The sequence below is a fragment of the Pipistrellus kuhlii genome, unplaced genomic scaffold (genome assembly GCF_014108245.1).
Source record: "Pipistrellus kuhlii isolate mPipKuh1 unplaced genomic scaffold, mPipKuh1.p scaffold_m20_p_3, whole genome shotgun sequence".
In the NCBI taxonomy this organism is placed as follows: domain Eukaryota; kingdom Metazoa; phylum Chordata; class Mammalia; order Chiroptera; family Vespertilionidae; genus Pipistrellus; species Pipistrellus kuhlii.
Genome location: NW_023425529.1, coordinates 87,348,073 through 87,375,552, shown reverse-complemented (window position 1 = coordinate 87,375,552; position 27,480 = coordinate 87,348,073). Strand labels below are relative to the sequence as shown.

The 27,480-nt window shown below is 41.3% G+C and overlaps 1 protein-coding gene across 1 annotated transcript in view; it reads left to right on the top strand.

The window, feature by feature from the left end:
• The window catches only part of FLT3 (fms related receptor tyrosine kinase 3), a 76,903-nt gene that overhangs the window by 34,292 nt on the left and 15,131 nt on the right, over nucleotides 1-27,480 (top strand). The window contains exons 5-19 of the mRNA XM_036458456.2: nucleotides 1,100-1,229; nucleotides 4,111-4,238; nucleotides 5,091-5,230; nucleotides 5,326-5,479; nucleotides 6,638-6,806; nucleotides 13,807-13,910; nucleotides 14,581-14,689; nucleotides 14,967-15,145; nucleotides 15,897-16,003; nucleotides 16,126-16,258; nucleotides 16,348-16,452; nucleotides 20,623-20,733; nucleotides 21,589-21,742; nucleotides 24,531-24,613; nucleotides 25,225-25,352. Coding sequence (XP_036314349.1) covers nucleotides 1,100-1,229; nucleotides 4,111-4,238; nucleotides 5,091-5,230; nucleotides 5,326-5,479; nucleotides 6,638-6,806; nucleotides 13,807-13,910; nucleotides 14,581-14,689; nucleotides 14,967-15,145; nucleotides 15,897-16,003; nucleotides 16,126-16,258; nucleotides 16,348-16,452; nucleotides 20,623-20,733; nucleotides 21,589-21,742; nucleotides 24,531-24,613; nucleotides 25,225-25,352 — 1,934 coding nt within the window. The remainder of the gene's footprint in view (nucleotides 1-1,099; nucleotides 1,230-4,110; nucleotides 4,239-5,090; nucleotides 5,231-5,325; nucleotides 5,480-6,637; nucleotides 6,807-13,806; nucleotides 13,911-14,580; nucleotides 14,690-14,966; nucleotides 15,146-15,896; nucleotides 16,004-16,125; nucleotides 16,259-16,347; nucleotides 16,453-20,622; nucleotides 20,734-21,588; nucleotides 21,743-24,530; nucleotides 24,614-25,224; nucleotides 25,353-27,480) is intronic.

The window sequence follows — 27,480 nt, the reverse complement described above, 5'->3', positions numbered from 1 at the left end:
AAACTATATAAGAAAGGGTTTTAGACTTTGATATTTCCAGTTTTATTTTTTCTATCTATATCAATATTTGTATTTTTACATGGGCTCCCTTCACTCATCTTTATTTGTCTGTGGATTTATAAAACACCCAAGAAATCTAGCTAAGAGCATAAAGCTAAAGTTGGTGTTTTTACTAGAGTTGAATTTATTATGTTGGTGAGGGTTATATTGTTATATATATTTGGACTGAAGCAGAAGACACTGCTATGTTATAAAATCCTAGCCTTTCTTTTTTTTCTTTTTATTTATTTTTAAAATATATTTTATTGATTTTTTACAGAGAGATAGAGAGTTAGAAACATCGATGAGAGAATCATTGATCAGCTGCCTCTTGCACACCCCCTATTGGGGATGTGCCCGCAACCAAGGTACATGCCCTTGACTGGAATCAAATCTGGGACCTTTCAGTACGCAGGCTGATGTTTTTGTTTTTCTTTGTTTTTTTGGTGGGTTTTTTTTGGCTGTTTTATTTATTTATTTATTTATTTTGTTAAATATATTTTATTTATTTTACACAGAGAGGAATTGAGAGGAACAGAGAGTTAGAAACGTCGATGAGAGAGAAACATCAACCAGCTGCCTCCTGCACACCCCGCACTGGGGATGTGCCCATAACCAAGGTACATGCCCCTGACCGGAATTGAACCCGGGACCCTTCAGTCCGCAGGCCGACGCTCTATCCACTGAGCCAAACCGGTTCTGGCTGATGCTTTTTTTAAAACCGGTTTTGGCAAGCCTTTCTTTTTTAAAAATATGTTTTTATTGATTTTTTTTAGAGAAGGAAAGAAAGAGGGATAGAAGATAGAAACATTGATGATAGAGAAACATTGATCAGCTGCCTCCTGCATGCCCCTTACTGGGGATCAAGCCCACAACCTGAGAATATACTCTGACCAGAAATTGATGAACCAGCAACTTCTTGGTTCATGGGACAATGATCAATCCACTGAACCACACTGGCCGGGCACTGTTAGCCTTTCTTAATAATATAGAATTTTTTTGAGAGGACTGCTAATACAATTTTTTAATATTAAAATGTTAATAATTTGTGATGCTTTAGATACACTGCTTTACACATTAAGGAGACCATACTTTAGAAAAATGGAAAATGAGGACGCCCTGGTCTGCATATCTGAAAGCATTCCAGAACCAACTGTGGAATGGGTGTTTCGTGACTTACAGAGTGACAGGTACGATGTGTTTATAGAGGTAACTGTGATGATTCCTATACTTATTTGGTCTTTTTCCAACGCAGTTGATGTCATACTGGATGTACAGTTGAACTTGTCACCATGGTGACAGGAAACTTTGGCATTTGGAATGATCAGCGTGAACTTTAACGGACGGGCTCGGGGCTGCTGTTTTAGTAAGGGCCTTTTAGGACTCTCCTGTGTTGCCTCACTAAACTGCAGGATTCTCCCTGAACATGGCACAGCATGAGTAAAAGCCCTTTAAGTTACAGGATTGTTAGCTCCTTGAGTATCTGGTTGGGGAAAAAGAAAGGTATGGACTGTAGTTTATTGTTCCTTATAAGTAAGAAATTCCCTGGAAATAAATGCTTGATTTGTGGTTATTATGTTTGTTCTGGAAGAGAGAAGTTTACTAGTAAATTGATTGTTTAAGGACATAGAATCTGGCCTGAGTTTGAACCCTGGCTTGCTTACAGTGTGCTGTGTGGCCTTGAGCATGTTACTTAATCTGCTTTCTCATCAGAAGAATGGAGATAGTAACAGTACTTCCTTATAAGATTGCTATGGTGATTAAATGATTTGCAAATTTTGAAATACAAAGAATTGTACCTGGAGATAGTAGGGAACACATAACTGTTTACTTTTGTTTTTTGAATGTGCAGTAGCTAAATTTTCACAAAGTAAAAATGTATGCAATTTTAGCTAATTAAAATTTATTAAACAACTTTTATTCTAAAATGGGACTAAAGAGGAGAAAAAGAAATAATATTAATGTGATCCCAAATTTTAGATGGGAAAGAAAAAGAGATTACCTGTAGATAGGTATGTAATGTATGCATAGACAACAACAAAAATTAGAAAGCTACACACAAAAATCTGGGTAATTAAAAACTTTTTTTCCCCCTCTAAATTTTCCAAAATTCCTACAATGAACCCAAATTATTGTTGTCTTATTGTCTGTGCCCAGAGTGGGTCTGCCTAGGGCTGATCAATAGTGTGTGGGTTCTTGACTTTGTACAGCAAAGATTTTACAACACGAGTCTTGGTGATTTTGAGAGTATGTTTATTAAAGCCAGGACAGAGAAACAATCAAGGCTTCGGATACAGGGGTCTTCAAACTTCTCTCATTATGAGAATCACCTGGTGGAGGTGTTAAAACACAGATTCCCGGATCCCAACTATAAGAAGTGCTATCAGGAATCTGTGTTTTAACACCTCCACCAGGTGATTCTCAAAATGAGAGAAGTTTGAAGACCCCTGGAAGAAGCAGCAGGAGAGAGACAGGTGCGGCTGCTTTGGCCTCTGGAAATGTTATAAGAAATAAGTGAGTCAAGGCGGGGCTCACTGGGAAGGCAGAAAAGGGGGCCTTAGGGCCAGGTTTAGGGGGTCAGCTGGGGACAGCTCTGCTACCCATTGGTCCTGTGGTTGCAAGTTTCCTAGGGACCTTGGAGTTTACCAGAAAGGCAGCAAAAGTATACAACTGAGAAATGCAGGGGCATGGACATACTCCAAGGAGAGCGCACACAGGCTCCTTTTATCTTGAGGGTTTTCATATCTATTTTCTAAAGGCAAAAATTTTAGGAGAGATCGCAACAGAATATTTATCAGCTCTCCAGGTCTGTCCTTCAGTATGTTGATTCATTGAAATGAATGGATAGACAGGTCAGGGTAATTCTCTGGTCAGTTTCACCTTGAAAAAAATGTCCTTGAAGAGGGTCCTGACTGAGGCAGGTCTGTCTGGAATGTGGAAACCATTTGCTCCTAATTATGCTTGGTTGGGAAAGATAAGACCTTTCGATTTATTTTTATTTTTTTTAATATATTTTATTGATTTTTACAGAAAGGAAGGAGAGAAGGATAGAGAGTTAGAAACATCGATGAGAGAGAATCATCAATCAGCTGCCTCTTGCACACCCCCTACTGGGGACGTGCCCGCAACCAAGGTATATGCCCTTGACCGGAATCGAACCTGGGACCTTTCAGTCCGCAGATCGACGCTCTATCCACTGAGCCAAACTGGTTTCGGCCCTTTCGATTTATTATCTGGCTGAAAATGCTTGACTGTTTCTCCAATACACTTGCCAAGGAATTTTCCTAGCTTTTGCTATCCTGCCTCATTATAATGAGAAAGGAAGAAAGCTCTAATGGAATGATGCATAAACAAAGAAAAAAACACACCTGCCTGCAATGATAAAGAGGCGAAAAGTGACTGTACACAGACTCCAAAACATCACTGCTTTGGGAAAGGTCTCGCTTAGGGGAGCTCTCAGAGGACCAGTGAGGGCCACTGTCCATCCTCTGCTGAGGGAGGAGAGGAAGGGAGCCCCACTGAATCCTTAGATGTGGCTGATGTCCCTCAGGTGGGACCCTTGACTCTCCCGTTAGCTCTGGGAATTCATGACGTTTGCTCTTCTCTCCTCAACTGGTTGTCCCTTTTAAGCTTCAAAGAAAAGCTCTGTTAAGCTGTTTTATTATAATCATGCTTTTTCCTCCCTTCCTCCCCTAACTTCTATCTTCTTTCTCAATTCTTTTTCTCTTTATTGAACAACAAAGGAGACACCAAATACAAAAAATTTGAAACTGTTCTATTATGTACTTCTCTGGAGTGTCCTTCTCATTGTTGAGATAGTGTGTAACTAGTTCCCTATGAACTCGGCTGAAATGACAGATGTGGGTTTTTATCTAATGCCCCTGACCTGCTCCGTCTTTGCACTCTTAAATAGACTCTTTTTATAAATTTCTTTATTGATTAAGGTGTTACATATGTCTTAAATAGACTCTTAATAAAACAGGCTCTACAACCTGTAACTTTGTTCTCCTGAACATTCATTTGTAATTTTAAAATATGTTTAGTCAAATGACATTTCTTTTCTAATTATAGCTATAAAGGAGAAAGTCCACCCATTGTTACAAAGGAGCAAAGTGTACTTCATGAGTTATTTGGAACAGACATAAGGTGCTGTGCAAGAAATGAGCTGGGCAGGGCATGTACCAAGCTGTTCACTATAGGTAAGACCTTAATATTTCAGTGACTATTCCTTAGAAACGATCTGGGACTTACTGTGACCGTATAGGTAGTCATTCAACTTTAGAAATTCTATGTTCCCTTTATAACACTTTAAATGTAATATTATGGATTCTGTAAGTGCTACAAGATTTAATAAAAACTAAATATTTTAATTTATTAATTTTTAAAGATCCTTAAAAATAAAGATGCAATATGTAAATTGACCCCCACACCCTCACAAGATGGCTGCCTACAACCAAGCCAGCAGGGAGGTTAGTGAGGGACAACTAGGCTGTGTGGGCAACCAGGCTGGCAGGGGGATGGAAGTTGGGGGCGACCAGGCCAGCAGGGGGGACAATTGGGGGTGACTAGGCCAGCTGGGGGGACAGTTAGGGGTTATCAGGCCAGTGGGGGGGGACCAGGTTGGCAGGAGGGGGGCAGTTAAAAGTGATCAGGCCGGTATGCAGAGGCAGTGAGGGGCGATCAGGTGGGGAGGGAGAGTTGGGGGGACAGTTAGGGGTGACCAGGCAGGCAGGTGAGCGATTAGAAGCCAGTGGTCCAGGATTGTGAGAGGGATGTCCAACTGTCAGTTTAGGTCCAAACCCCAGGATAGGGCCTAAACTGGCAGTCGGACATCCCCCAAAGGATCCCGGGTTGGAGAGGGTGCAGGCTGGGCTCAGGAAACCACCCCCAAAGCTTGAATTTCATGCACTGGGCCTCTAGATAATAATATAATAAAAGATTCATGACATTTGCGATGATGTTAAAAACTTTATTCTTTAGAACGTTCGGCATATACTTTATGATGAGTAAAAGTCACTTTTTTTCTTACTTGGGATGTTTTCATCTTCTAGATCTAAACAAGACTCCTCGGAACACACTGCCACAATTATTTCTTAAAGTGGGGGAACCCTTGTGGCTCAGGTGCAAAGCTGTTCATGTAAACCACAAATTTGGGCTCACCTGGGAGTTAGAAAATCAAGCACTGGAGGAGGTAATATGATGCGTTTGCATTCTGAAAATGCAGAAACAGCCAACTGATAGTCCACATTAAAATCATTAAATCCATGTTGTTTTATTAAAACCTAGGACAACTACTTTGAGATGAGTACCTATTCCACAAACAGAACTATGATACGGATTCTGTTTGCTTTTGTATCATCAGTGGGAAGAAACGACACTGGATATTACACTTGTTCCTCTTCCAAGCATCCCAGTCAGTCAGCTTTGGTTACCATCGTAGGTAATGCAGGCTGCTCATGCAACCTTTATTCATATTTTTAGTTGCTTTGGTGTGGACTGTGAGGTATGTGCTGTGAATTCTGATTTTAATATAATGTTAGTGTCCAAAGCCGAGAAAGACAGAGTCAGATTAGCTTTGCAAACATAAGATTCCTTTTCCAGTCAAGCCGGATTGAATGTCACTGCCTTCGTAATTGCCCCACTGTACTATGACCATCTGCTTGTGGAATTTTGTCTTCCAGTAGAAGTTTCTTAAGGACAGGAGAATCCCTTCTATCCTTGTAGTCCCAGGACCTGGAAGAAAGCCTGACACAAAGCAGGCAGTTGATAAATGCTTGTTCTAAGAACTGAGCGGGCAGTGAATAATGAGAGATTTAGACAAGCACCTACCTGCATTGAAATTTGGGTGAAAGATGAAGGATTTGAAAATAATCATGCTTTTTAAGTAATTTCATATTAGGTGGCAGCCTTCAACTGTAATGAACAGGCTAAGAAATGAAATAATTCTCTCATCACACTGATAAGGAAGTATTCTACAGGGAAGCCTTGTGAATATCGGTGCTAGACTGTTCTTTTTAAAAAAATATATTTTTATTGATTTCAGAGAGGAAGGGAGAGGGAAAGATGGAAACATCAATGATGAGAATCATTGATTGGCTGCCTTCTACATGCCCCCCACTGGGGATCGAGCCCGCAACCCTGGCGTGTGCCCTTGGCTGGAATCAAACCCGGGACCTTCAGTCCACAGGCCGATGCTCCATCCACTGAGCCAAACCAGCTAGGCTAGCCTGTTTTTTCACTTGTGCCCTGTGGTTACTTTTTGTAGTGTGTGTCACAGAGAGAGCAGTCTGACTGAGGACCCCTACTCTGTTCATGATTGGCTGGGCTGGGGGAGCCTTTTCAACCTTTTAAAATTGTCTGCAAAAATCTATAGGTTTATTAATATATTTGGGGAAGGAAAGACTCAATTATTTACATTCAATTCTTAGAGGAATCTTAATTCTGGAAGGGGATGAGCTCAGGCTTATAACTGGATAGGTCTCCTGTATTTCTTAGACTAGTGAATCTAACCTGCAGCATGAGTTTCCTTGCATTAAACTGATGAATAAAAATGTATTTATTTTCTCCATATATTTCTATAAATATTTTTTTTTTACAGAAAAGGGATTTATACACGCTTCCAAAATAAATGAAGAGTATGCAATTGACCAGTATGAAGAGTTTTGTTTTTCTGTCAAGTTTAAAGCATATCCACAAATCAGATGTACATGGACCTTCTCTAGAAAATCATTTCCTTGTGAACAAAGTTGTCTTGACGATGGGTACAGGTGAGATGACACAGCTCCAGGTCTCGGCATCATCTTCACACAACTCTTTTGTTGCCCCAGCAGAAGAGTGGTTTTGTGTCATGAATTGATATATTATTGAGTTGACACTGAAGTCAGCACATGTGCAGACACAGTAATAGAGAGTTTTAGAGTCAGTTCAGATAGTATAACTCACTGAATGAAAAATGGAAAGATTCTGGCTGGTGTGGCTCAGTGGTTGAACATCGACCCATGCACCAAGAGATTGCCAGTTCAATTCCTGGTCAGGGCACATGCCCAGGTTGTGGGCCCATCGGCATTGTGAAGTGTGAAGGAGGCAGCTAATTGATGATGTTTCTCTCTCATCAATGATGTTTCTCTTTCTCCCTTCCTCTATCTCCCTCTCCCTTCCTCCTCTCTTTCTAAAATCAATAAAAACATTTTTTTAAAAAGAAAAATGGCAACAATCCTATTTGAGCAAGGTTCGTGGCATTTTCTGAGTCACCAGATTGTTACTTCCTATTTGGGAGTGCATGCTGCAGTGAGTACACCAACCCTCCCTCAACACATTTGCAGAGGATTGAGGAAGTAAAGCCCTTAAAAGCAGGAAAGCATTACCTATCCGTGTATTGTTTTGTTTTTAAAAAATTGGTGCAGAAATTGCCCAATAATTAATGCTAAAGGAAAATTTCATTTTCCTGGGATTTGTACAACTGTACTTGGAGTTCTCTAATGGGAGAGATTCTTCATCCCATTATTGGAAAACAAATATTTTTTTTCCTTTGTTTTTTCTATAGTTCTGACACCTTTTATCTCTTGAAAGGAATCCTATGCAACTTGGTTTTAGGCTATAATAGATTGTGACTGAGAGTCACTCTGTTCTCCTGAGGCCTGATCAACAGTCCCCTAACTCAGGGCTTCTCAACAGCAGTGCTGTTGACATCTTGGTCTGGAAATAATTGTTCTGAGGGCCTCTCCTAGGCATTGTAGGGTGTTTAACAGCATTCCTGGCCTCCCCCCACTGGATGTCAGGAGCACACCCCCTCCGCAATTGTGACAACCAAAATTATCTCCAGACATTGCCACACATCTCTAGTGAGGAAAACATTGCCTAGGTTGAGAAATACTGCTTTAGAGGGATCACCCCATTGTCAGAAGCCCTTATTCGGAATCATCAAACATGAAAGTAGGAGGTGGGGAGTCAGTCCCCCTTCTCCTAGTTGAGTTGACTACCACAGGCCTGTGTTCAAAGGCTCTCAGAGCTATACCTCCCCGCCCTCCATGTTGTGGCCCACTGTCAGGAGCACTTGACACTATGGGATTCTCTTTTAACCCAATTCAAAGAGATAAAAATCCCAGTTCAGTTTAGTTCACTGAATGTTTCCTTATTATCTTCTTGATGGGCTTGATTCTGTGTGGGGCTACAAGGGTGAATAAGGTAATATTTCTCTCCCCCTCTCCTTCAGTTTTACACAAGCACTTTTAAGTGCCAGAGGCCACCTGGGAGATCACTGCTATTGTGCTGGATGACATCAGGTACAACCTCTTAAGATTTTACAGATTTATTGATTAGAGGACCATGTTTCTGATATATGGGTCATGGGCCAATTAGTAGGCTAGTTAATTAGATTTCATTCCATGATCACAGTGTACATTCCTGACCCCAAGTAATTATCTTATAACTACCCAGCCAAGTGAATGACTCAGCACTGGTCCTGATTCCTATAGTGTTTTGTACTCTCATTTGTCATGACCTGGTGATGTAGTGAAGCTCTGTGTGTGTTGAATCTCACCTGTGAGTATTAAGCTCCATAAGGATAGGTTCTCTGTCATTTCTCTATCCTTGTACAATGCCTCCTTCAGTCAAGGGTGGTTTAATAAGTGAATGAATTGTTGTCACCCCTCAAAAGCAACTCAAAGTGCATAACCTGGGTCAAAGATGTGTCAGCTCATCCTTTTTTCATGGCAAGGACCACATACATGAACTTACCATAACAGCTGCACTCAGTGTTCAATTTATTTTAAAAAGTTATGGAAGAACTATAGTGTTTGTTGGTGATAATGATGCACCAGGGATGATGGACTACAAATACATAGGGAAGATGATGCCTCCTTCTTCCTGAAAAAGGTGGTCAAAATATTGCATTAAAAAAATGAACAACAAAAATGTCAATACTAGTGCTCTTTATGTCTTGTGTTCACATGAGTCTCTCTTTTGAGAAAGGGCATGGCAGACTAAATTGTAATGAGTTCTTTTCAACTTTTTATCATAAGAAGTTTCAAATTTGCCAGTAAATTCAAAGAATAGTCCAGTAAGCACCCTTTTCCCACCATCTAAATTCAACAGTTTAGTCAGACTGAATTTTGTTGTGAAGTACAGTATTTTAGTGTTGTAAGAGATGATACAAGTGTTTATATGTAACCGAAAGGTCTATGTAATAACTTAACTCCTGAAAAAGCTTTGATGTGGTCATAGTGTGTGTGCCAGAAGTTTCTCAGCTTCCCTACTTTCACAGCTTCGTTTCTCCAATTTACTTCCTCAAATATTACCCCATGGCTGATTAGGGCTTGCCTGGATGTGTTTACACTTTATTAAACTGTAACTTCCCAGCAATCCTGATATCCTGGTCTTGAGAAAAGGTTCTAGGACATGTCATCTGTTTGTATAATTTCTTATCTCTATAGACTGAATTATAAACAAATCTACCTTTTTTTACTTTCATGATTAAAAAAAAAACCCAAATTTTTAGACTTTTATAATTATTTAATAAATTCCTCTGAAAGACTCTTCTTAGACCTCCGTAGGAACTTCCATCTGAGGGAGACAGGATCATCCGCTTCCTGACCGGTGTCTTTCTGGGCTGGGCAAGCCACCTGTCCTGCCAGCTGGCTCCTGCCAGCTCTCAGCTCTCATTTCAGAAGCGCTCAGCCTCCCTAGTGCCCATTTTATTATTCTTTGCTTTCTGATTTGACTTTGATAATCTCTTATTCTTTGAGTAAAACACTTTTTAGTTTATTATCAAATGATTCCCTGAGCCACTAGAAAGAGCCTGCCCTTTCTCAACTCCCTCTAGGTGCTAAATGGGAAATAAAAATGACCTGCATGTGGGTTGTACAGAGGGGAAAACCCTTTCCATAGCTGTAATGAGAATACATCTCCCTAGTCACCAAGTATGATGTCAGTGTAAATTCCAATTCACTCACCTCCCATCTCAGGCCAGCTGACCATTTTTAGAAAAACACCAGGGAAAGAGGAAGCCGAATCTCTCCGTCACCTAATTGGTTAGTCCCTTTGGAATTTCCAGGGAGGTTCGGTGACGTGGCTGTTTCTATTGCCAGGTTCAGCTGTCTTAAGCAGGAGCACAGGCGGTTTGAAATGACCTGGATACTCAGGCTGTTTAGATCACTGTCCTGCTGGGAAGAGTGAGAACCTTTGAGATAATACGTGCTTGAAGGCAGCACAAAAGCCTTAGGAGGGAAAGAGTTTACAAAACATTTTGCTGTGGGCAGCATATGGCAACCAATAGTTGTGTCGGTAATTTCTTTCTTTCTTTTTCTTTTTTTTTAATCTCCTCTCATTCCTTTTCAGGGCCTTTGGCTATTGTCCAGTGAGAATTACATTTGCCCTTATAGAGACTCACATCTTTCTCATCTTGGACCACATAGACGCTGTCTCCATAAAGGCTGGAAATCACATATTTACTTTTCTCCCTAGTGTTGCAATTTGGTTTTTCTCCAATCTTTCTACCACTTCCACTTCATCAGTCATGCCCTTCTTGTTGTTCAGAAATAAGCTAGGATAAGAAATTCCCTTTTTACTTCTTTTTTAAAATTTATTGTTAAATTACAGTTGATATACAATATTATATTAGCTTCAGGTGTACATCAGTGATTCAACATTTATATGCCTTACGAAGGGATCGCCACAATAAATCTAAGTACCCATCTGACACCATACATAGTTATTACATATCACTGATTCAATTTCTTGTGCTGTACTTTACATCCTGTGATTTATTTTATAACTATTAATTTGTACTTCTTAATCCCTTTTCCTACCCTTGTCGTCCTACCCTCTTTCTTTAAAATTGAATTTTAGAGAGAAGAAGGGGAAGGGAGAGAGAGAAAACCATTGATTTGTTGCTCCACTTACTTACGCATTCATTGGTTGATTTTTGTATGTGCATATCAGGATGACGCTCTAACCAACTGAGCCATGTGGCCAGGGCTATTCCTACTCTGTTTTTACTGCTTCAGCCTTCTTGTTACGAAGGCAGACCAAAAACTTGTTAAATGCTCATGGAGCAATGAAGTCTATCATCACTATACACAGTCAGAATTACCTTTTTGCTGCGGAGTTAAAGATACACAACATTGATGTCACAGGCTCATCACTGTTTATCAGTACTAGCTGTGCAATTTGAATCTTGCATCAATTGGTGTTCTAGTTCCTCCTTCATCTCCATATCCAATCAAACACCTGCTTTCTCTTTTTTTCTGGGTACATCTTGGATTTGCTCTTTCCTCTCCTTTCCCATTTTCCCTACCTTAGGCAACATTCATCTTTTCATGCTCTATTTAAGACTGAACTTTTACTTCTCTCCTAGGACTTCCCACATTATATTGTAACTGCTTATTTACTTGTCTGCCTTCACCACCAAACTGCAAATTCTATGAGAACAGAAATCTGTTTTTTTCTAATTCAGTTGTATTTCTGATTCCTCCCATAAATAGGCTCTACCAATGATGGTAGAATGAATGAATAAATTCATGAATGAATGAATGAATGAATGAACAAATGAATGAGTTTCTGGGTTACAACACTGCCTCCAGATTTCATTCCAATAAAGTTTTCCTACTGCCATCAGTCTAAATTAAGGAACTGTTCCTGATAATCCTCCCTTGCTCAGGATCTATAGCATCTTCTGCTTTCTCTATCAGGTCTAAACAATTCAGCTGAGTTTTCAAAGTCCTTCATCACTGGCTTTCCCCTACCCATTTAGCTCTCTTTCACACCTTCTCTTCCCCCTCATCTCAACAAGCACCTCTGCTTATCCTTTAATAAGGCTGTATGGCCGAAACTGGTTTGGCTCAGTGGATAGAGCGTCGGCCTGCGGACTGAAAGATCCAGGGTTCGATTCCGGTCAAGGTCATGTACCTTGGTTGCGGGCACATCCCCAGTAGGGGCGTGCAAGAAGCAGCTGATTGATAATTCTCTCTCATCGATGTTTCTAACTCTCTATCCCTCTCTCTTCCTTTCTGTAAAAAATCAATAAAATATATTTTTTAAAAAGCTTAAAAAATAAAATAAAAATAAGGTTGTATGAATTCCCATCGTATCTCTCAGTCCTGCCTTTCCTCCTCATTGGATGTGCTTTTGCCCTCATTAAAATAAAACTCATCTGGACCTAGCCAGTTTGGCTAAGTGGATAGAGCTTTGACCTGTGGACTAAAGGGTCCTGGGTTCAATTCTGGTCAGAAACAGGTATCTCAGTTGCAGACTTCTGGCACTGGTCAGGGACATGAAGGAGGCAACCAATCAATGTGTCTCTCACATCTGTGTTGCTCTCTGTCTCTCCTTTTCCCTTCCTCTCTAAAAATTAATAGAAAAAAATATCCTCGGGTGAGGATTAAAAAAACAACACACACACACACACACACACACAAAAACACTAAGTCATCCTAGAAGACTTAGCTCAAGTCCCACTTCTATGAAGCTATTGGAACTTGGTTCATCTATATTGGCCTCTGATCCATTCATCTTCTCTTGGCCATATTATATTGTTTAATGTTATAACTATTCTGTTTATATAGGTTTTGTCCAACTACCTGGATATGATATATTTAAGGACAAGAGCAATATTTTATGGTGTGTTATTTTTTTTTTTGCATTCTATATATCTCATAGTTTATATAGACCTCCATTCTGGGTCTTCCTGTTTATATTTCTACCCTACCCATTTGTAATCTTTTTTAAAAAACAAACAAAAACTTCAAGTAGTCTGTGTAGAAGAAGCCTAATTAAGTAACTTCTGAGAAAGTCTTAGATTTTTTTTAATCTAAGGGAAGCTTTATTTCTGTGAACAAACCTTCATTTTATTTTTAAAATCAATTTTAGGGAGAGGGGAACGGAGAGAGAGACAGAGAGAGGTGTTGATTTTGTTGTTCCACTTATTCATGCATCCATTGTTTGCTTGCTGTAGGCACCCTGACTGGAGATTGAACATGCCACCTTGGTGTCTGCAGATGGTCTAAGCAACTGAGCTACCCGATCAGGGCCTAAACTTTCTTTATCTTGTCAATGCATGAAGGCATAATCAACACTATCCCTACCTTTTCTACACTATCTTATATCTCACTACAGTAGCCAGTGTCCTATACACATGGTACACATTTTTGGATAACCCCCAAGATCAAGTTATCCATGTCAAAATGTGTTGAGTGGTTGATGAGCACTCCAAGGGGATACTAGAGACTGCCCAAACATTTTGTACAAACCCAGCTGATATGAGCCTTCATCACTGTTAATTACTATTTAAGTTAAGGGTTCGTCATAGGTCTTGCTTTGGACCAATGTTGGAGAACCATTCTCTTAGGAAGTAAGGGAGTTACAGGCTCCTCTACCTACAGAGGTTTTCCATATTTCTGGGAAGTTGGACTAGTCCAGAATGTGTGGAACAGTAGGGTTGGGAACCTTCTTGTCTCTCTGAGGAGCCCAGTCTAGATCAGTGTGTCTCAACTTTTAATTTGCATACGAACCACATTAAAATGCAGACAGTAGGTTGGGTTGGGGCCTGAGATTTTGTATTTCTAACAAGCTCCCTGGTAATACAGGTGCTGATGCTGCCTGTCCACAGACCCCACTGTGAGTAGCAAGGGCCTAGTATACAAACACCTCCTTGTCCATTGAACTTGAGAGAGTGAGTGTCTCAAAGGAGTTCCCTCCTATGCACACCATCATTCGTTTCAGCATTTCCTGTAAAAGTTGGGCTAAGTTTGTTTTTAATTCTTTTCCAAACAGCCTATCTAAGTTTTGCAACCACAAACACCAGCCCGGAGAATACACATTCTATGCAGAAAATGATGATGCCCAGTTCACAAAAATGTTCACGCTAAATATAAGAAGTAAGTTAAATTATAAAGAAATTTAATTTAAGTCTTATAACTCCTTAACTACTTATTAACTATGACTAGAGAGAGCTAAGTAATGACTTAGAAACAATGCTGTAAGACTTTTTATATATCGAAGTGTTTTGAAATTTTACTTTCATGCCTACTGGCTTTGTTTATACGTATTTCTCTTTCTGTGTTCATCCTTTGAAGCTAAGAGACTTATGTAAATGTGTTTAGTATTGTGACTATTGACTTTAGTATTAATACTTTGAAAAATCATGTTAAGGAAAGGCCAAAAGTCATATTACCTGCCATTTACTTGTTTTAATAATTTTTGTTTCTCTGATCTATGAAAACATGAGAATATATTTATTGAAATTTTTATAGATGCTTCTGAAGCTAAGAATCATTTTGAGGTGTTCACGTATTTCAAAGTATACACCTTAGCTCTCTATGGAGCCTAGCAATGGGAAAGTGGTGTTCTGCAGGTCAGCGTAGGGTGCCTATGCAGGTGACGTGCCTGGGAAAGAGGGAACAACCAGAGGTCTTGCATCATTCTGCGTGAGACACGTTCCAGAAGCACAAACTGCTCTGAGTAAATGGGCAGCCTACGTGTAGCTGACTTTGAAACCTTTTGGAAAGTATGATACTACCTGAGCCTATTTTTCCCCATTCTCTACAGGGAAACCTGAAGTGCTGGCCAACGCATCAACAAATCAGGCCTCTTGTTCCTCTGATGGATATCCATTACCATCTTGGACCTGGAAGAAGTGTTCAGACAAGTCTCCCAAGTAATAAAGACTCTGGTGTCTCTTACATTGGAAGAACATGAACACATTCTCCCTGACATATTGGCTCTTTCACATGAATACGGTTCAAGGAGAAAAGACTAAGTGTTTAAAATGTTTACCTTCTAAGTCCACCATAATTCTATATGGTCATAGAATTTCTCAGATAACTTATGTAGATGAATCTCTTTTTTGAGCTCACTAGAGAAACCGTGACTTCCAGCCTGAGGACAGCCCCACCTCTCTAACCTCCTTCTCTGTCTGCCGTTTTTTTTTTTAGCTGCACAGAAGAAATCACAGAAGGAATTTGGAATATAAAGGCTAACAGAAAAGTGTTTGGACAGTGGATATCGAAGAGCACACTGAACATGAGCGAGGCCATCAGAGGGAGCGTGGTGAAGTGCTGTGCGTACAATTCCCTGGGCACATCTTGTGAAACAATGCTTTTAGGCTCACCAGGTAAACAGCAGCTGCTATTGCAGCGATCCACCTCCAGGAATTCCCCACTAGGAGTTAGTGCCTGTTCATTTTTATTGGGGGAATTTTACAAGAACTTACAGGTTCAGTGTGTGATGCAAGAAGACTTTCTGAGTCAGGCAGGAATCCCCAGTGAACGTACACTGCTGTGTAGGTCAGAGGCAGAGTGACTGCTGTGTCAGGTTATTAAGACTCAGGAGTGATGTAGGTAGAACCATAAATTCCCAGAACAGTGAATATCTCCTGAAAGATTCAATTTTAGAAAAATAGATTTAATAATTTGGAGTAGCTGTTTTCCCTTTTGCTTAATCTCCTTATTTGCCTTTAGCTTGCTGGTTTATAATTTTTAGTCTTGTTTTTTAAAGCCATCCTAAGTCAATACTGAAAGCTGGCTCCCTACACTTACCGTGTAGAATCACCAGCATCTTTTAAATAAGTTTTCCATATTCATAAAATAGGATGTCTTCAATATTTTTTTTAAACTGACTTGTCTATCCTTTGAGTTTAAATAGATGTAATTTTTACAATCCTAAGAATGGGTTCGGGATCATTTACAATTTTCTAGGAAGGAAAATATTCATTTATACTACCATCGCCTGATTTTCCATGGGGAGTGGAATATTTGCAGAGAGTGTGTAAGGTAGCAAATCCTAGTAACTCCAGCAGGATGCGTGAAATCACAGTGAGCATTTATTGTAATGCCAATCGGGAATCCTAAACTTTTTTGTTGCAGGCCCCTTCCCTTTCCTCCAGGACAATGTCTCATTCTATGTCACCATTGGGCTGTGTGTCCCCTTCATTGCCGTTTTAACCGTGCTCGTTTGTCACAAGTACAAAAAGGTAAAAAAAAAAACAAAACAAAAACACCACCCCAAACCCCCAAACTCAAAAGTAAACTTTTGTCATGGTTTCCTATTTCTGAAGAGCTGCCTGTTACTAACAGACTCATTTCATCTCTGAAGCAATATAGGTATGAAAGCCAACTGCAGATGGTACAGGTGACTGGTTCTTTGGATAATGAGTACTTCTACATTGATTTCAGAGAATATGAATATGATCTCAAATGGGAGTTTCCAAGAGAAAATTTAGAATTTGGTGAGAATAGAATGTTCCAGATGTTTCTATAGTATTTCATCTCTGTAGGAAAATCTTGAACTTGTACTCATTCACTATTTCTCTTGCAGGGACGGTGTTAGGATCAGGTGCTTTTGGAAAAGTGATGAATGCAACAGCTTATGGAATTAGTAAAACAGAAGTCTCCATCCAGGTTGCTGTCAAAATGCTGAAAGGTACAGTGGAATGGTAACCATTGAGATGGGTGGTTCAGGCTCCACCTCCCCTTCTCTTTCCCATCTTTTTTTTTTGTGGTTACTGCTCTCCAAAGCTGAAAAGGAAGTGAGTCAGGGTTAGTATCAACCAAATCATTAATGTAAAATGCAAGTCAGAATTTAAAATTCCACCTTTTCTTCTTCTTCTTCTCTTTGTTTACTTTTTTTTGGGGGGGTGTGTGGAATGAACAGGGGGAGAGGAGAGTGAACAGGGTGGGGGAGCTTTAGTGTTTGGGAATACTGTTGCTACAGGCATATGTCGTTTCTGCCATTTTGATGTAGAGTCTGGGTAGAAGAGAAAAGTGGAGCGCTCTGCATCATTTCTCTCTCCTTTCTCTATCCCAGTGGTCGGCAAACCACGGCTCGTGAGCCACATGCGGTTCTTTGGCCCCTTGAGTGTTCTAATGCCACTTCTTCAAAATATATTCACCCAGGCCGAAAACCGACTTCTGTGCATGGGCCACGAAATTTTAATCTCACTGTATATGTGTGCCTGCACGTGGTATTTTGTGGAAGAGCCACACTCAAGGGGCCAAAGAGCCGCATGTGGCTCGAGAGCCGCAGTTTGCCGACCATTGCTCTATCCACTTGCATCTGGCTCACACCTTCACCCCTCCTCTTAGTCTTGCTCACTTTGCAAGACCCCTTGCCCACCCTCCTGGCTTTTGCTAAGGCGATCAGTGACCTCCAATAAACTAAAGTCTAATGAGCATTTTTCAGTCCTCATGTGACTTGAATTTTTAATATGAATTGGCAGGATGGACTCTTCTCCATCTTTAGATGCCTTTTTTCCTTTGGTTTCCATTTCACCATTTTTTCCTGGTTTCCCTTCTACCTTGCTGACTGTTTCACAGCCCTTTGCAGGTGGTCTTCTGCCCAGTTCTTTATTTTTTGTTATTTTTAAAAAATATTTTTATTAATTTCAGTGAGGAAGGGAGAGGGAGAGAGAGATAGAAACATCAGTGATGAGAGAGAATCATTGATTGGCTGCCTCTTGCATTTCCTCCACTGGAGGATTAAGCCTGCAACCTGGGCATGTGTTCTTGTCTGGAATCGAACCCAGGACCCTTTAGTCCACAGGCCAGTGCTCTATCCAAGGAGCCAAACTGGCTAGGGCTGCCCAGTTCTTTATGTGGTGTTCTGGAATGCTCACTCCTGAGTCCCCTTCCATTTTCACTCCACATGCTTACCACAGGCAGTGTCAACCACACCTGGGACCTTACCCTTACATAGTGTTCTCATGACTGCATCTCTCTTCTGAGCTTCAGGATCATGTGTCCAAATGCTTGGCTGTCTCAAAAGTCCCTTTAACTCAGCTCATCAACTGAACTCCTCCAACCTTTTCCACACAATTGGGCAAACCAGTAACCTAGGCCTCATCCTTGAAAATATCCCATTCTAACACCCAGAAGCTATTCCCACAGGGTTCTGCTTAGTGTCTTTCAGTCCATCCTCTCTCTTATCTTTATTACTACCATCCTAGGCCAACTTCATCTCTTCTGAATAACCGCCATAGCCTTCCAAGCAGCTACCCTATTTACACTCCTACTTCCTTTCAGATTCTCTATGCTGAAGCCCAAGTGCTGGTGATGAAATGCAAAGCAGATCTTACCATTTTCCTACCTCACATTTCCAGTTGCTTTTAATTACTCTTGAAATACACTACACAGCCCCGTGTGGTTTGGCATCTGCTCCCTGCTCCACCCTGAACTCTCGGCCTTCTTTCAGTTCCTCCAGAGCCCAGTGCTCCCTCCCATCCCGGAGCCTGGCCCAGGCTGAGCCTCTCTGCTCACCCTTCCCCTTCCACATAGTGCTCGCCCACTCCTCCTTCAGATCTCAGCTTAAATATCACATCCTCAGAAAACTTTTTCTCACACCAAAGATGAGGTTAAGTTTCTTGCTAGATGCTGTCCTAGATCTCTGTAGATGCCCTCCCTTCACCCCCCCGCCACACACACACATACACACACACACAGAATTTATCACAATATGTAACTATATCTATGTTTAATTATGCAATTTATATTTTATTTGCCACATTAATCTGTAGCTTTATGAGGGCCGGGTCTGCATCTGTTTTGCTATGGTCTTTTCTTCCTTGGTTTTTGCCCTTTTTATTCTTTCAATATAAAAGATTCTCTCTACTTCCTCACAGTGCATTCACCTGATTAATTCCTATTTTCTTCAGTCTCAACATAGACATTGGTGTCCCTTCCTCTCTTTTCGAAGGCTAGGTTCGGTATCCCTCTGGTGTGACCCCACAGCACCCTTCCATGCATTTGCTGTATTGCATTTATCATACTATTATACTAGAGGCCTGATGCATGAAATTTGTGCACGGGTAGGGTCCCTAGGCCTGGCCAGCAATCAGGGCCGGTCAGGTTCACCATCCGAGCCTCTCTGCCTCCTCCTTCCCTCACTCCCTCAGTGTCCTGCCACTGCCACTAGTCGCCTGCCATGTTCCATGCCGACCTCTGGTGGTCAACGCGCGTCATAGCGAGTGATTGAAAGTCTCGTGGTCACTTTTCCAAGGGACAATTTGCATATTAGCCTTTTATTATATAGGATATTATAATTGTTTGTTCATGTCTTCCTTTTCCAGGAGACTCTAAGTTCCAGGAAGGCAGGGGCTGTGTCTTGTCTATCACTTATTTCCCCAATGCTTGACACATGCTTCATATACAGTAGGCACTCAATAATTATTTGTTTAATGAATGAATGTTAAGTAGCAGTATATTAAAGTACTTTGAAAAAGTTAAGCACACGCCGAAACCGGTTTGGCTCAATGGATAGAGCGTCGGCTTGAGGACTGAAAGGTCCCGGGTTCGATTCCGGCAAGGGCATGTACCTTGGTTGCGGGCATATCCCCAGTGGGGGGTGTGCAGGAGGCAGCTGATAGATGACTCTCTCACATCGATGTTTCTAACTCTCTATCTCTCTCCCTTCCTCTCTGTACAAAATCAATAAAATATATTTTTTTTAAAAAAAAAGGAAAAAAAAGAAAAAGTTAAGCACAACACAAAATGTATTATCTTGGTTATGAGGAATAAGACACAAACATTCCAAAGCCACAAGTCCCTGTACAACTGGAAGCAGAAGAAGACCTGAGGTGCTAGTGGGTCACAATGTACAAGTGAAGGATTTCACGCCCTAGACAGGATGTTGGAAATAAGACCACCTTGGCAGCATCGATGCCCTCTGGAAAAGACACCATAAAGGCTAGAATGTTCTCCAGGACAAAATAATACCTAAAAAAATAGACCTGGAACTATCTAATACAATCTTCATCGAATGTAAAGAAAAGTAACTATATTTGTAAGAAATATTACTAAAGGGGTGAGTGGCTGGTGCCTGGAGCCTGGAGAGGGAAGTCCAAAGACCCTGCCACTGCCTCTAGGGCTCCAGCATCCACCTGGGCAAGGTCTCCCTGACCAGCTGGCACATCAGCCTCAGTGAGACAAAGCCTCTGAGTTCTTCAATAACTACCTTCATGCTATGTGTCTAAGCAAAATTATGGGTATGATTATGAGTACAAGCTATCTAGACTTCTCTCCAGGGAGAGAATGCATAGACCAGTGGATACATTCTAGCCTATTCACCAGTTATATTTCTCATTGTCAATTAATGAGTCTCTTGGGAACTTGGTTAGTGGGAATTGGTCCTTCTCAACATTGGGTCCACTTAAAATTTAAGGTTGTAGAGCTGGGGGACAACAGCTAGAGCCAACCACCTTCACTGACATTCCTAGCTTGCTTCTCTATGAACTCAAATTTAAGAGGCAAAACAAACAAACAAGCAAAAAACCCTTTTTTTCCCCCTTTAGCGTATGTATTATCTTCTGTGGAGGAAAAGCTATTTATTTTTATTTTGTTTTATTTGCTTTTTGAGGATCAATATTAAAGATTTTTATTTTGGTAGAAGAACCGCCAATAGAAAGGCACATTATTAAATTCAACCTTTAAACTTTTGTAATCTTTGAAATTGTCTTAAAACACAGAAATTACTCAAAATTCATGTAGTAGTTTACAAATTTTAAAAATCTTTATGCAAATCTACTCTGAACTGAGAAAAGTTTTAACTTATAAAACGACCTAAAATTCCTGTTTTACATTGATGTTCTTCCATTGGCAGAGAAAGCAGACAGCTCTGAAAGAGAAGCTCTCATGTCTGAACTCAAAATGATGACTCAGCTGGGGAACCATGAAAATATTGTGAATCTGCTGGGGGCGTGCACGAAGTCAGGTAATCAATTCCCTCTCAAAACTCCTAGTCAAACACAGATAAGCCTGAGGACAGAGAGGACATTTGTTCTCATGTGTCCTCTTTTCTCAGTCACAGGGTGGGTCCTCAAACCCTCATGGAGTGAGATAAGAGTAAGCACATGGGTCAGTAGAGGAGGCCTTTCGTTCTTGGAATATGTCTCATGGTTCTAACCCACTTAAAAAACACCACCTGCAAGTACATTTTGTGGGTTCTCCCTCTACCTTTTCTCCAGCTGTGAAGGACTGCCCAACTTAGCCACTGCCCCAATGGCTGCATCAAAGAAGCACAGCCAGACGAGATTCCAAACTATATTTTCCGAGAATTCAATGGAACACACACTCTGATTTTTTTCACTTCTGCCTAGAAATACCCGAACAATGTGTCCAGGGTTATTTTTTTCTGGTACAGCTGGCCTGGGACCGGGTCTAAAAGAAGAGAAAAAGAGAAAATGGAACTCAGAGAGAATTAGGGATAGTTCTCCCTCTTCAGGAAAACCATAGGTCAGCATATATTTACCAAGTGCTCATCATACAGCGGACATATTATTTCCAATTGCAAACTGGAGGATCTAGGTGGACTGTGGTTATAGGTGAGGCTGCACGTACAAGGGTCCAAGTGGAAGGTAAGAAGGCACTATTTTACAAGGGAGTTTGAGTAAAAAGCTGGAATTGAATTTAAAGTATAAGAAGAGATAAGCTCAGAAAAAGTTTTCCTCTCCCAAAATCAGGGGAGAAGTGAGCTCTCACAGAGTATAAAATGTTTCCTGCTACACAGATTTCTGAAAAAATTCCTGGGTGTTTGTCTACCTACAATTATAAACTGTCACTATTTCAGGGCCAGTTTACTTGATTTTTGAATATTGTTGCTATGGTGATCTTCTCAACTATCTAAGAAGTAAAAGAGAAAAATTTCACAGAACATGGACAGAGATTTTCAAGGAACACAATTTCAGTTTTTACCCCACTTTCCCGTCACATCCAAATTCCAGGTAAGAGAATAGGTCAAGATTTCCTAATTATGCATTCTAGGACACATACAAAGTATGATGGTTAAACACCGGTCCTCCCCTCCCTCTCCCCCCTCCCTGCCCCAACACACACACACACACACACACACACACACACACACACACACTCAGCTGGCTTCTACAGGCTACACTCCAGCATTGTGGAGTCTGGGTTCTAAGACCTCTAAAAGTCATTTATCTTTGATAGAGTGTCTCTGTTGATTTGGAACAATGGAGCCTTTCCTTCACTATAGCTGAGCCAGCCTCTGTCCACCTGAGCCTAAATCACACCCTATACACATATTTAGTTTGGGGAAAGGTAAGTTATTCAATCCTCCCTGGCCTCTGGTTAATAAGAAGGTATTAGAAAAAAAATGAACACATTTCCAAAGTCCTGGACATGTTCATAGAGGTCTCCAGGAGTATTGCACAAAAGACCTCTAACCTCATAAATTGGATTTAAAAAAATAGGCTAGATCCATTGACATAATGTGATGGGGGCAGAATAAAGCTGTGGTAGCATTTGTCTCAGTGCTCTGCGTTGTGCATTCCTCCATCCATGGGAATCCTGACTCAGCACTGGCAGAGTCCTTGTTTTGGGATGCATAGACAAGGGCTGGAGAAGTTTGATGGGATGCTTGTCCTTATCCTTGGAAATGTCTTGCTGATTGCTTGAACATCACAGCTCTATAACACCGTTCTCTGAATGAATTCACAGGCATTGTGATGGAATCATCCCTGGATCCACAGTGCTTTCCTGCTTCCCTGCGTATGTGAAAGCTCTCCGTTATCCGAAAGGCACATTTGTCAGAGGCTTTACCATTATTGGGGGACTTTTGGAGGGTGCTTTTGAGATCAAGCTTTGTTTTCTTAGCAGGTGTTTCAGTGCAGGCCTTTGGCTTTCTAAGGTCTGAGACAGACCCAGCGTCAAAAGCTGTGAGGCCCTATGGAGATCCCCATGCACATCTTTGTGCGGCTCCCCTTTATCGATATATACCTGTCACACTAGTCCTCCCTTTTATACTCACTTCTCAGCTTATAACCTAAAACTGAGACAATTCTCATGTCATCCGCATTCTAGAACAGGGTCTGTCCTAATGAGTCAGATATGTGTGGCCAGAAGTGTCTGGTTAGTAATAACCAAGGCTGGTGAACTCAGCGCCTTTGATTCAGTCTATCACTAAGCTATGAAATGCACTGAAACAGTTACTTTTGGAATATTTGTGGCCTGAACACTTTAAGCCATTTTCAGAGATATGGAAACTATAAGTTGGGATAAACTTGAATGCTGGAATAAATTGAATTATTGTCTGTATATACTAGTAATACATAGACAGTTCCTCAGTGAAGAGTTCTGTATTACACTAGAGGCCCAGTGCACAAAAGTGCATTGGGGGGGCGGGGGGGAGAGTGTCCCTCAGCTGAACCTGCACCCTCTCCAATCTGGGATCCCTCAGGGATGTCTGACTGCCCGTTTAGGCCCTATCCCGGTAGGAAGTTGGACATCCCTCTCACAATCCTAGGACTGCTGACTCCCAACTGCTTGCCTGCCTGCCTGATTGTCCCTAACCGCTTCTGCCTGCCAGTCTGATCACCCCCTAACCACTCCCCTGCCAGCCTGACTGATGCCTAACTGCCCTCCTCTGCCAGCCTGGTCACCCCTAATTGCACTCCTCTGCAGGCTTGGGCCCCCCCAACTGCTCTCCCCTGCAGGCCTGGGTCTCCCCCATCTGCCTTTTCCTGCAGGCTCAGTCACCCCCAATTTCCCTCTTCTGCCATCCTGGTCCCCCCCCCCCCCAACTGCTCTCCCCAGCAGGCTTGATCACCCCCAACTGCCCTCCCTTGCAGACCTGGTCCCCCCACAACTGCCCTCCCCTGCAGGCCTGGTCCCTCCCAACTGCTCTTTCCTGCTGGCCATCTTGTGGTCACCATCTTGTGTCCACATGAGGGAAGCCATCTTTAACCACTTGGGGGCAGCCATCTTGGAGGGATGGTCAATTTGCATATTACACTTTTATTATAAAAGAGATTGGCATTATTATTATTAATTTCACAAGAACAGGAAACAAGCTTTGCAAAGGTCACCTTGAAAAAAGGAGGATGGTAGAAAATGTAAAGTTCCCTTTAGAAGATCTGTGTTACTTGAGCTGTCACAGGGAAGGGGAGCCCAGTTTAGAAACAGTAGACTGGGGTGCAGTTGCACTCTTTATAGCTCCATGATTTCAGCAAATCATCTCCATCTCACCATGGTTAAGTTTTTTTTGTTAATCCTCACCTGAGGAGACTTTTTCCAATGCTTTTTAAAAAGAGAGGGAGGGAGGGGATTTGAAGAGAGAGAGAGAGAGAGAGAGAGAAATTAGAGAGACATATTGACTGGTTGTGTCTCCTGCACACGACCCGACTGGGAATCAAACCCATGACCCTTTGGTACATGGACCAATGCTCTGCACACTGAGCAACACCAGCCAGGGTAAACATAAATTTTCTTTTGTAAAATGTGACTTTGACACCAGCTTGTAGACTTGTGGTAAGGACTTAGTGAAGTCATCTTTGAACTGTGACTCCATACAGATACCAAACCCACTATTCCCCCAGTTACACAGGCTCAATTACTCAGATATTTTTAATTCCACAAAAGTAGACAAATAGATGCTGTACTTTTAATTTAAAAGCCCATTTATAATTGGAATTAATTTCTTTGATGAATTGTATTTTTTTTTAATGTCTACTCAGAAGAACATAAATAATGAAATAATTTTTTTTTAAATAGTATGCCTGGTTCCCAAGAAGTTCATATACACCAGGACACAGACCGTATCTCAGGGTTCAATAGGAATTCCTTTCAACCCAAAGGTAATATTTTATTCTAATTAATAGAACTTAAAAATAGAAATGGATAAATGAGTTCTGTTATCTTTTTTTGAAAATGTGTAGATGCAAAAGAATGTTTTACATTGCTACTGTTATCTATAGGCTCTGTGAATGTATATTTGCTTTAAAAGTAGTTTAAAAACAACAGTTTATGTATTGTGAATCTTACATCAATATTTAACTAATAAACACTGGGGGCTATTTATTTTATCAGATTATTTTTCTTAAAATAATAAATTAATTAGAGTCATGCATTACCTGGTAAGTGGAAGAGATGCTGAGTTCTGGAGTCAGACAGAAGTTAGATTAATCTCTGGTTCCTTTACTTTCTGGTTAGATGACTTTGGATAACTTATTTAATCATCGGAGTCATAATTTTCTTATTTGTAAAATGGGCCAAATGATACTTCCCTCATCAGACTATTAAAAAGATCAAATGGAAAACATCAAGTATACAATATGTCTCCTAAAATGGGCTGCCTTGCTTGTCTTGGCACCTCACCTAACTGTGGCTTTAATAATCTCCTCATAGAGATTTACTAAGGCAACTTCTTACAGTTTTGGAAAAAATGAGAACCAGTTCTATTTTACAGATGAAGTTGAATATGAAAACCAAAAAAGGTTGGAGGAAGAAGAAGACCTGAATGTACTTACATTTGAAGATCTTCTTTGCTTTGCTTATCAAGTTGCCAAAGGAATGGAATTTCTGGAATTTAAGTCGGTAAGCTTGTTAAAGAAGAAATTAAAACAACAAAAAATAATTTTGAAAAATATATACTTTTTTGTGTGTTTATTTTAACTTTTATCCCTTAGCCTTATCCACTGTTGGAATCATCTAGAATAGGGGTGTCGAACTCAATCAGAGAAGGGGCCAAAATCTAAAATCCAGCCTAAATCGCCCGCCGAATGGTTTACTGAACAGTCATAAACTGTCATTGTGATGGAAACGCAGTGGAGTGCAGTGATGACAGCGCAGTGCGGGCCACATTGCAAGGCCTGGTGGGACGGATTTGGCCCGTGGGCCTTGTGTTTGACACATGTGATCTAGAATGTTATCTCACTCTTGGCTAATCTATACTAACTAAAGGGTAACATGGTAATTAGACCAGCTCAAGCAGACATCTTCTGGATGTTTGACTTCCTTCCGGACAAAGCCATGGTGGTAGGGGTCAAGGCAGAGGCAGTTAGGGGGTGATCAGGCCAGCAGAGGAGGGTAGTTAGGGGCAATCAGGCCAGTGGAGGGTAGGGGGGGCAGTTAAGGGTGATTAGGCTGGCAGGCAGGAGTGGTTAGGGGAAGATCAGGCTGGTGGGGAGCAGTTGGGGGCAATCAGGCCAGCAGATGGGGGGGGGGGTGATCAGGCTGGCATGGAGGAGCAGTTAGGGGGCAATCAGGTCAGCATGCAGAGGCAGTTAGGGGCAATCATGCCATCAGGGGAGCAGTTAGGGGCATCAGGCTGGCAGGCAGAGGTGGTTAGGTACATTCAGACAATCAGGCAAGAGAGCAGTTAGGATTGTGAGGGGGATGTCTTACTGCCAGTAGTTGGATATCCCTCAAGGTTTTCCGGGTTGAAGAGGGTGCAGGCTGGGCTAAGGGACTCCGCCCCTGCTCTGTGCACGAATTTCATGCACCGGGCTTCTAGTCTATATGTAGGTATAAAAGGTTAATATGCTAAGTGTTCCCTCCCACCATCTGACTGGTTGCTATGACGTGCACTGACCATCAGGGGGCAGATGCTCAATGCAGAAGCTGCCATGACGCACACTTGCCATTTACAGAGAAATAGCACTGCAGACCTGGTGCTGACAAAGCAACACTCAGCTCCCCCAAGTGAGACACAGGCCCTGCCACCACCCTGGAGCGACAGCCCACCAAATCACAGCCAATGCTGGTAAAACCCCATGGCACAAAATGCAGCCCACAACCCAGCTCAGCCCAGAAATGGTGGCTGTGGGCACTGGGTAATGATGTCATGTAGCAAAATTTCTCTCCCTAACTACTAGTCTCCTTGCAGTTTCTTCAGCCCAGGATCAAGACTTGCTTTATAGCCAGGTGGAAACATTTACACTTTAACCAAATGTCTGTGAAGGGTTTTCCCATGCCTCATCTCATTTGATCTTCACAGAAATCCTGGAGTAGGTAGATAAGAGACTTGGTGGAATCATATTTTCTTCTTATTAGCCAGAAAATGGAGATTTAGAAAGCTTAGAAATGACCCAACTGAAAAGAAATAAGAAATGGTTTTCTCACTGTGCAGAATATAGTCAAACAGTACTGCAGTTAAATATTTTACCCTTTGTTCTCCTCTGTGATCTACAATAATAAACTGCTTCATGTTGATGTTTACTGCTATGTTGCTGACAGTAACCTGAAAGAGAAGTTGGGATGCTTCACTGGGCTAGAATAAGTTTAGCTACATCAGAAAGCAGGTCTAATTAAGCAAGTTTATTCTATATCAATAAAAAGTTAAGTTGACTCTGCCTGTGCCATAAATATAAAGCTCTCACTGGCGCCAATCGCATGTGTGTTTCTATTTGTCATTGTCAATCATGAATTTGGTTGACAGTTTTATTATAGAGAAAGGGCAAATAGTGATATTAAAATATTTCTTCTAATTACTTCCCTTTCAATGTGCACAAATTCATGCACTGGGCCACTAGTTATAGTATAAAAGCACAAGAGCCCTTTTTAGATAATGGTTATTATAACTCTCCCAGGCTACTGGAATGTGTCCAGACAGGAAGTCCTCAGGAATCCCTCCTTACAACAAGGTGTAGCAGTGTTGGTTCTTTTTAGACACTTCAGGTTGTCAGGCCATGCCTTGCACATGGGCACTTGACCCAGGGGGGAG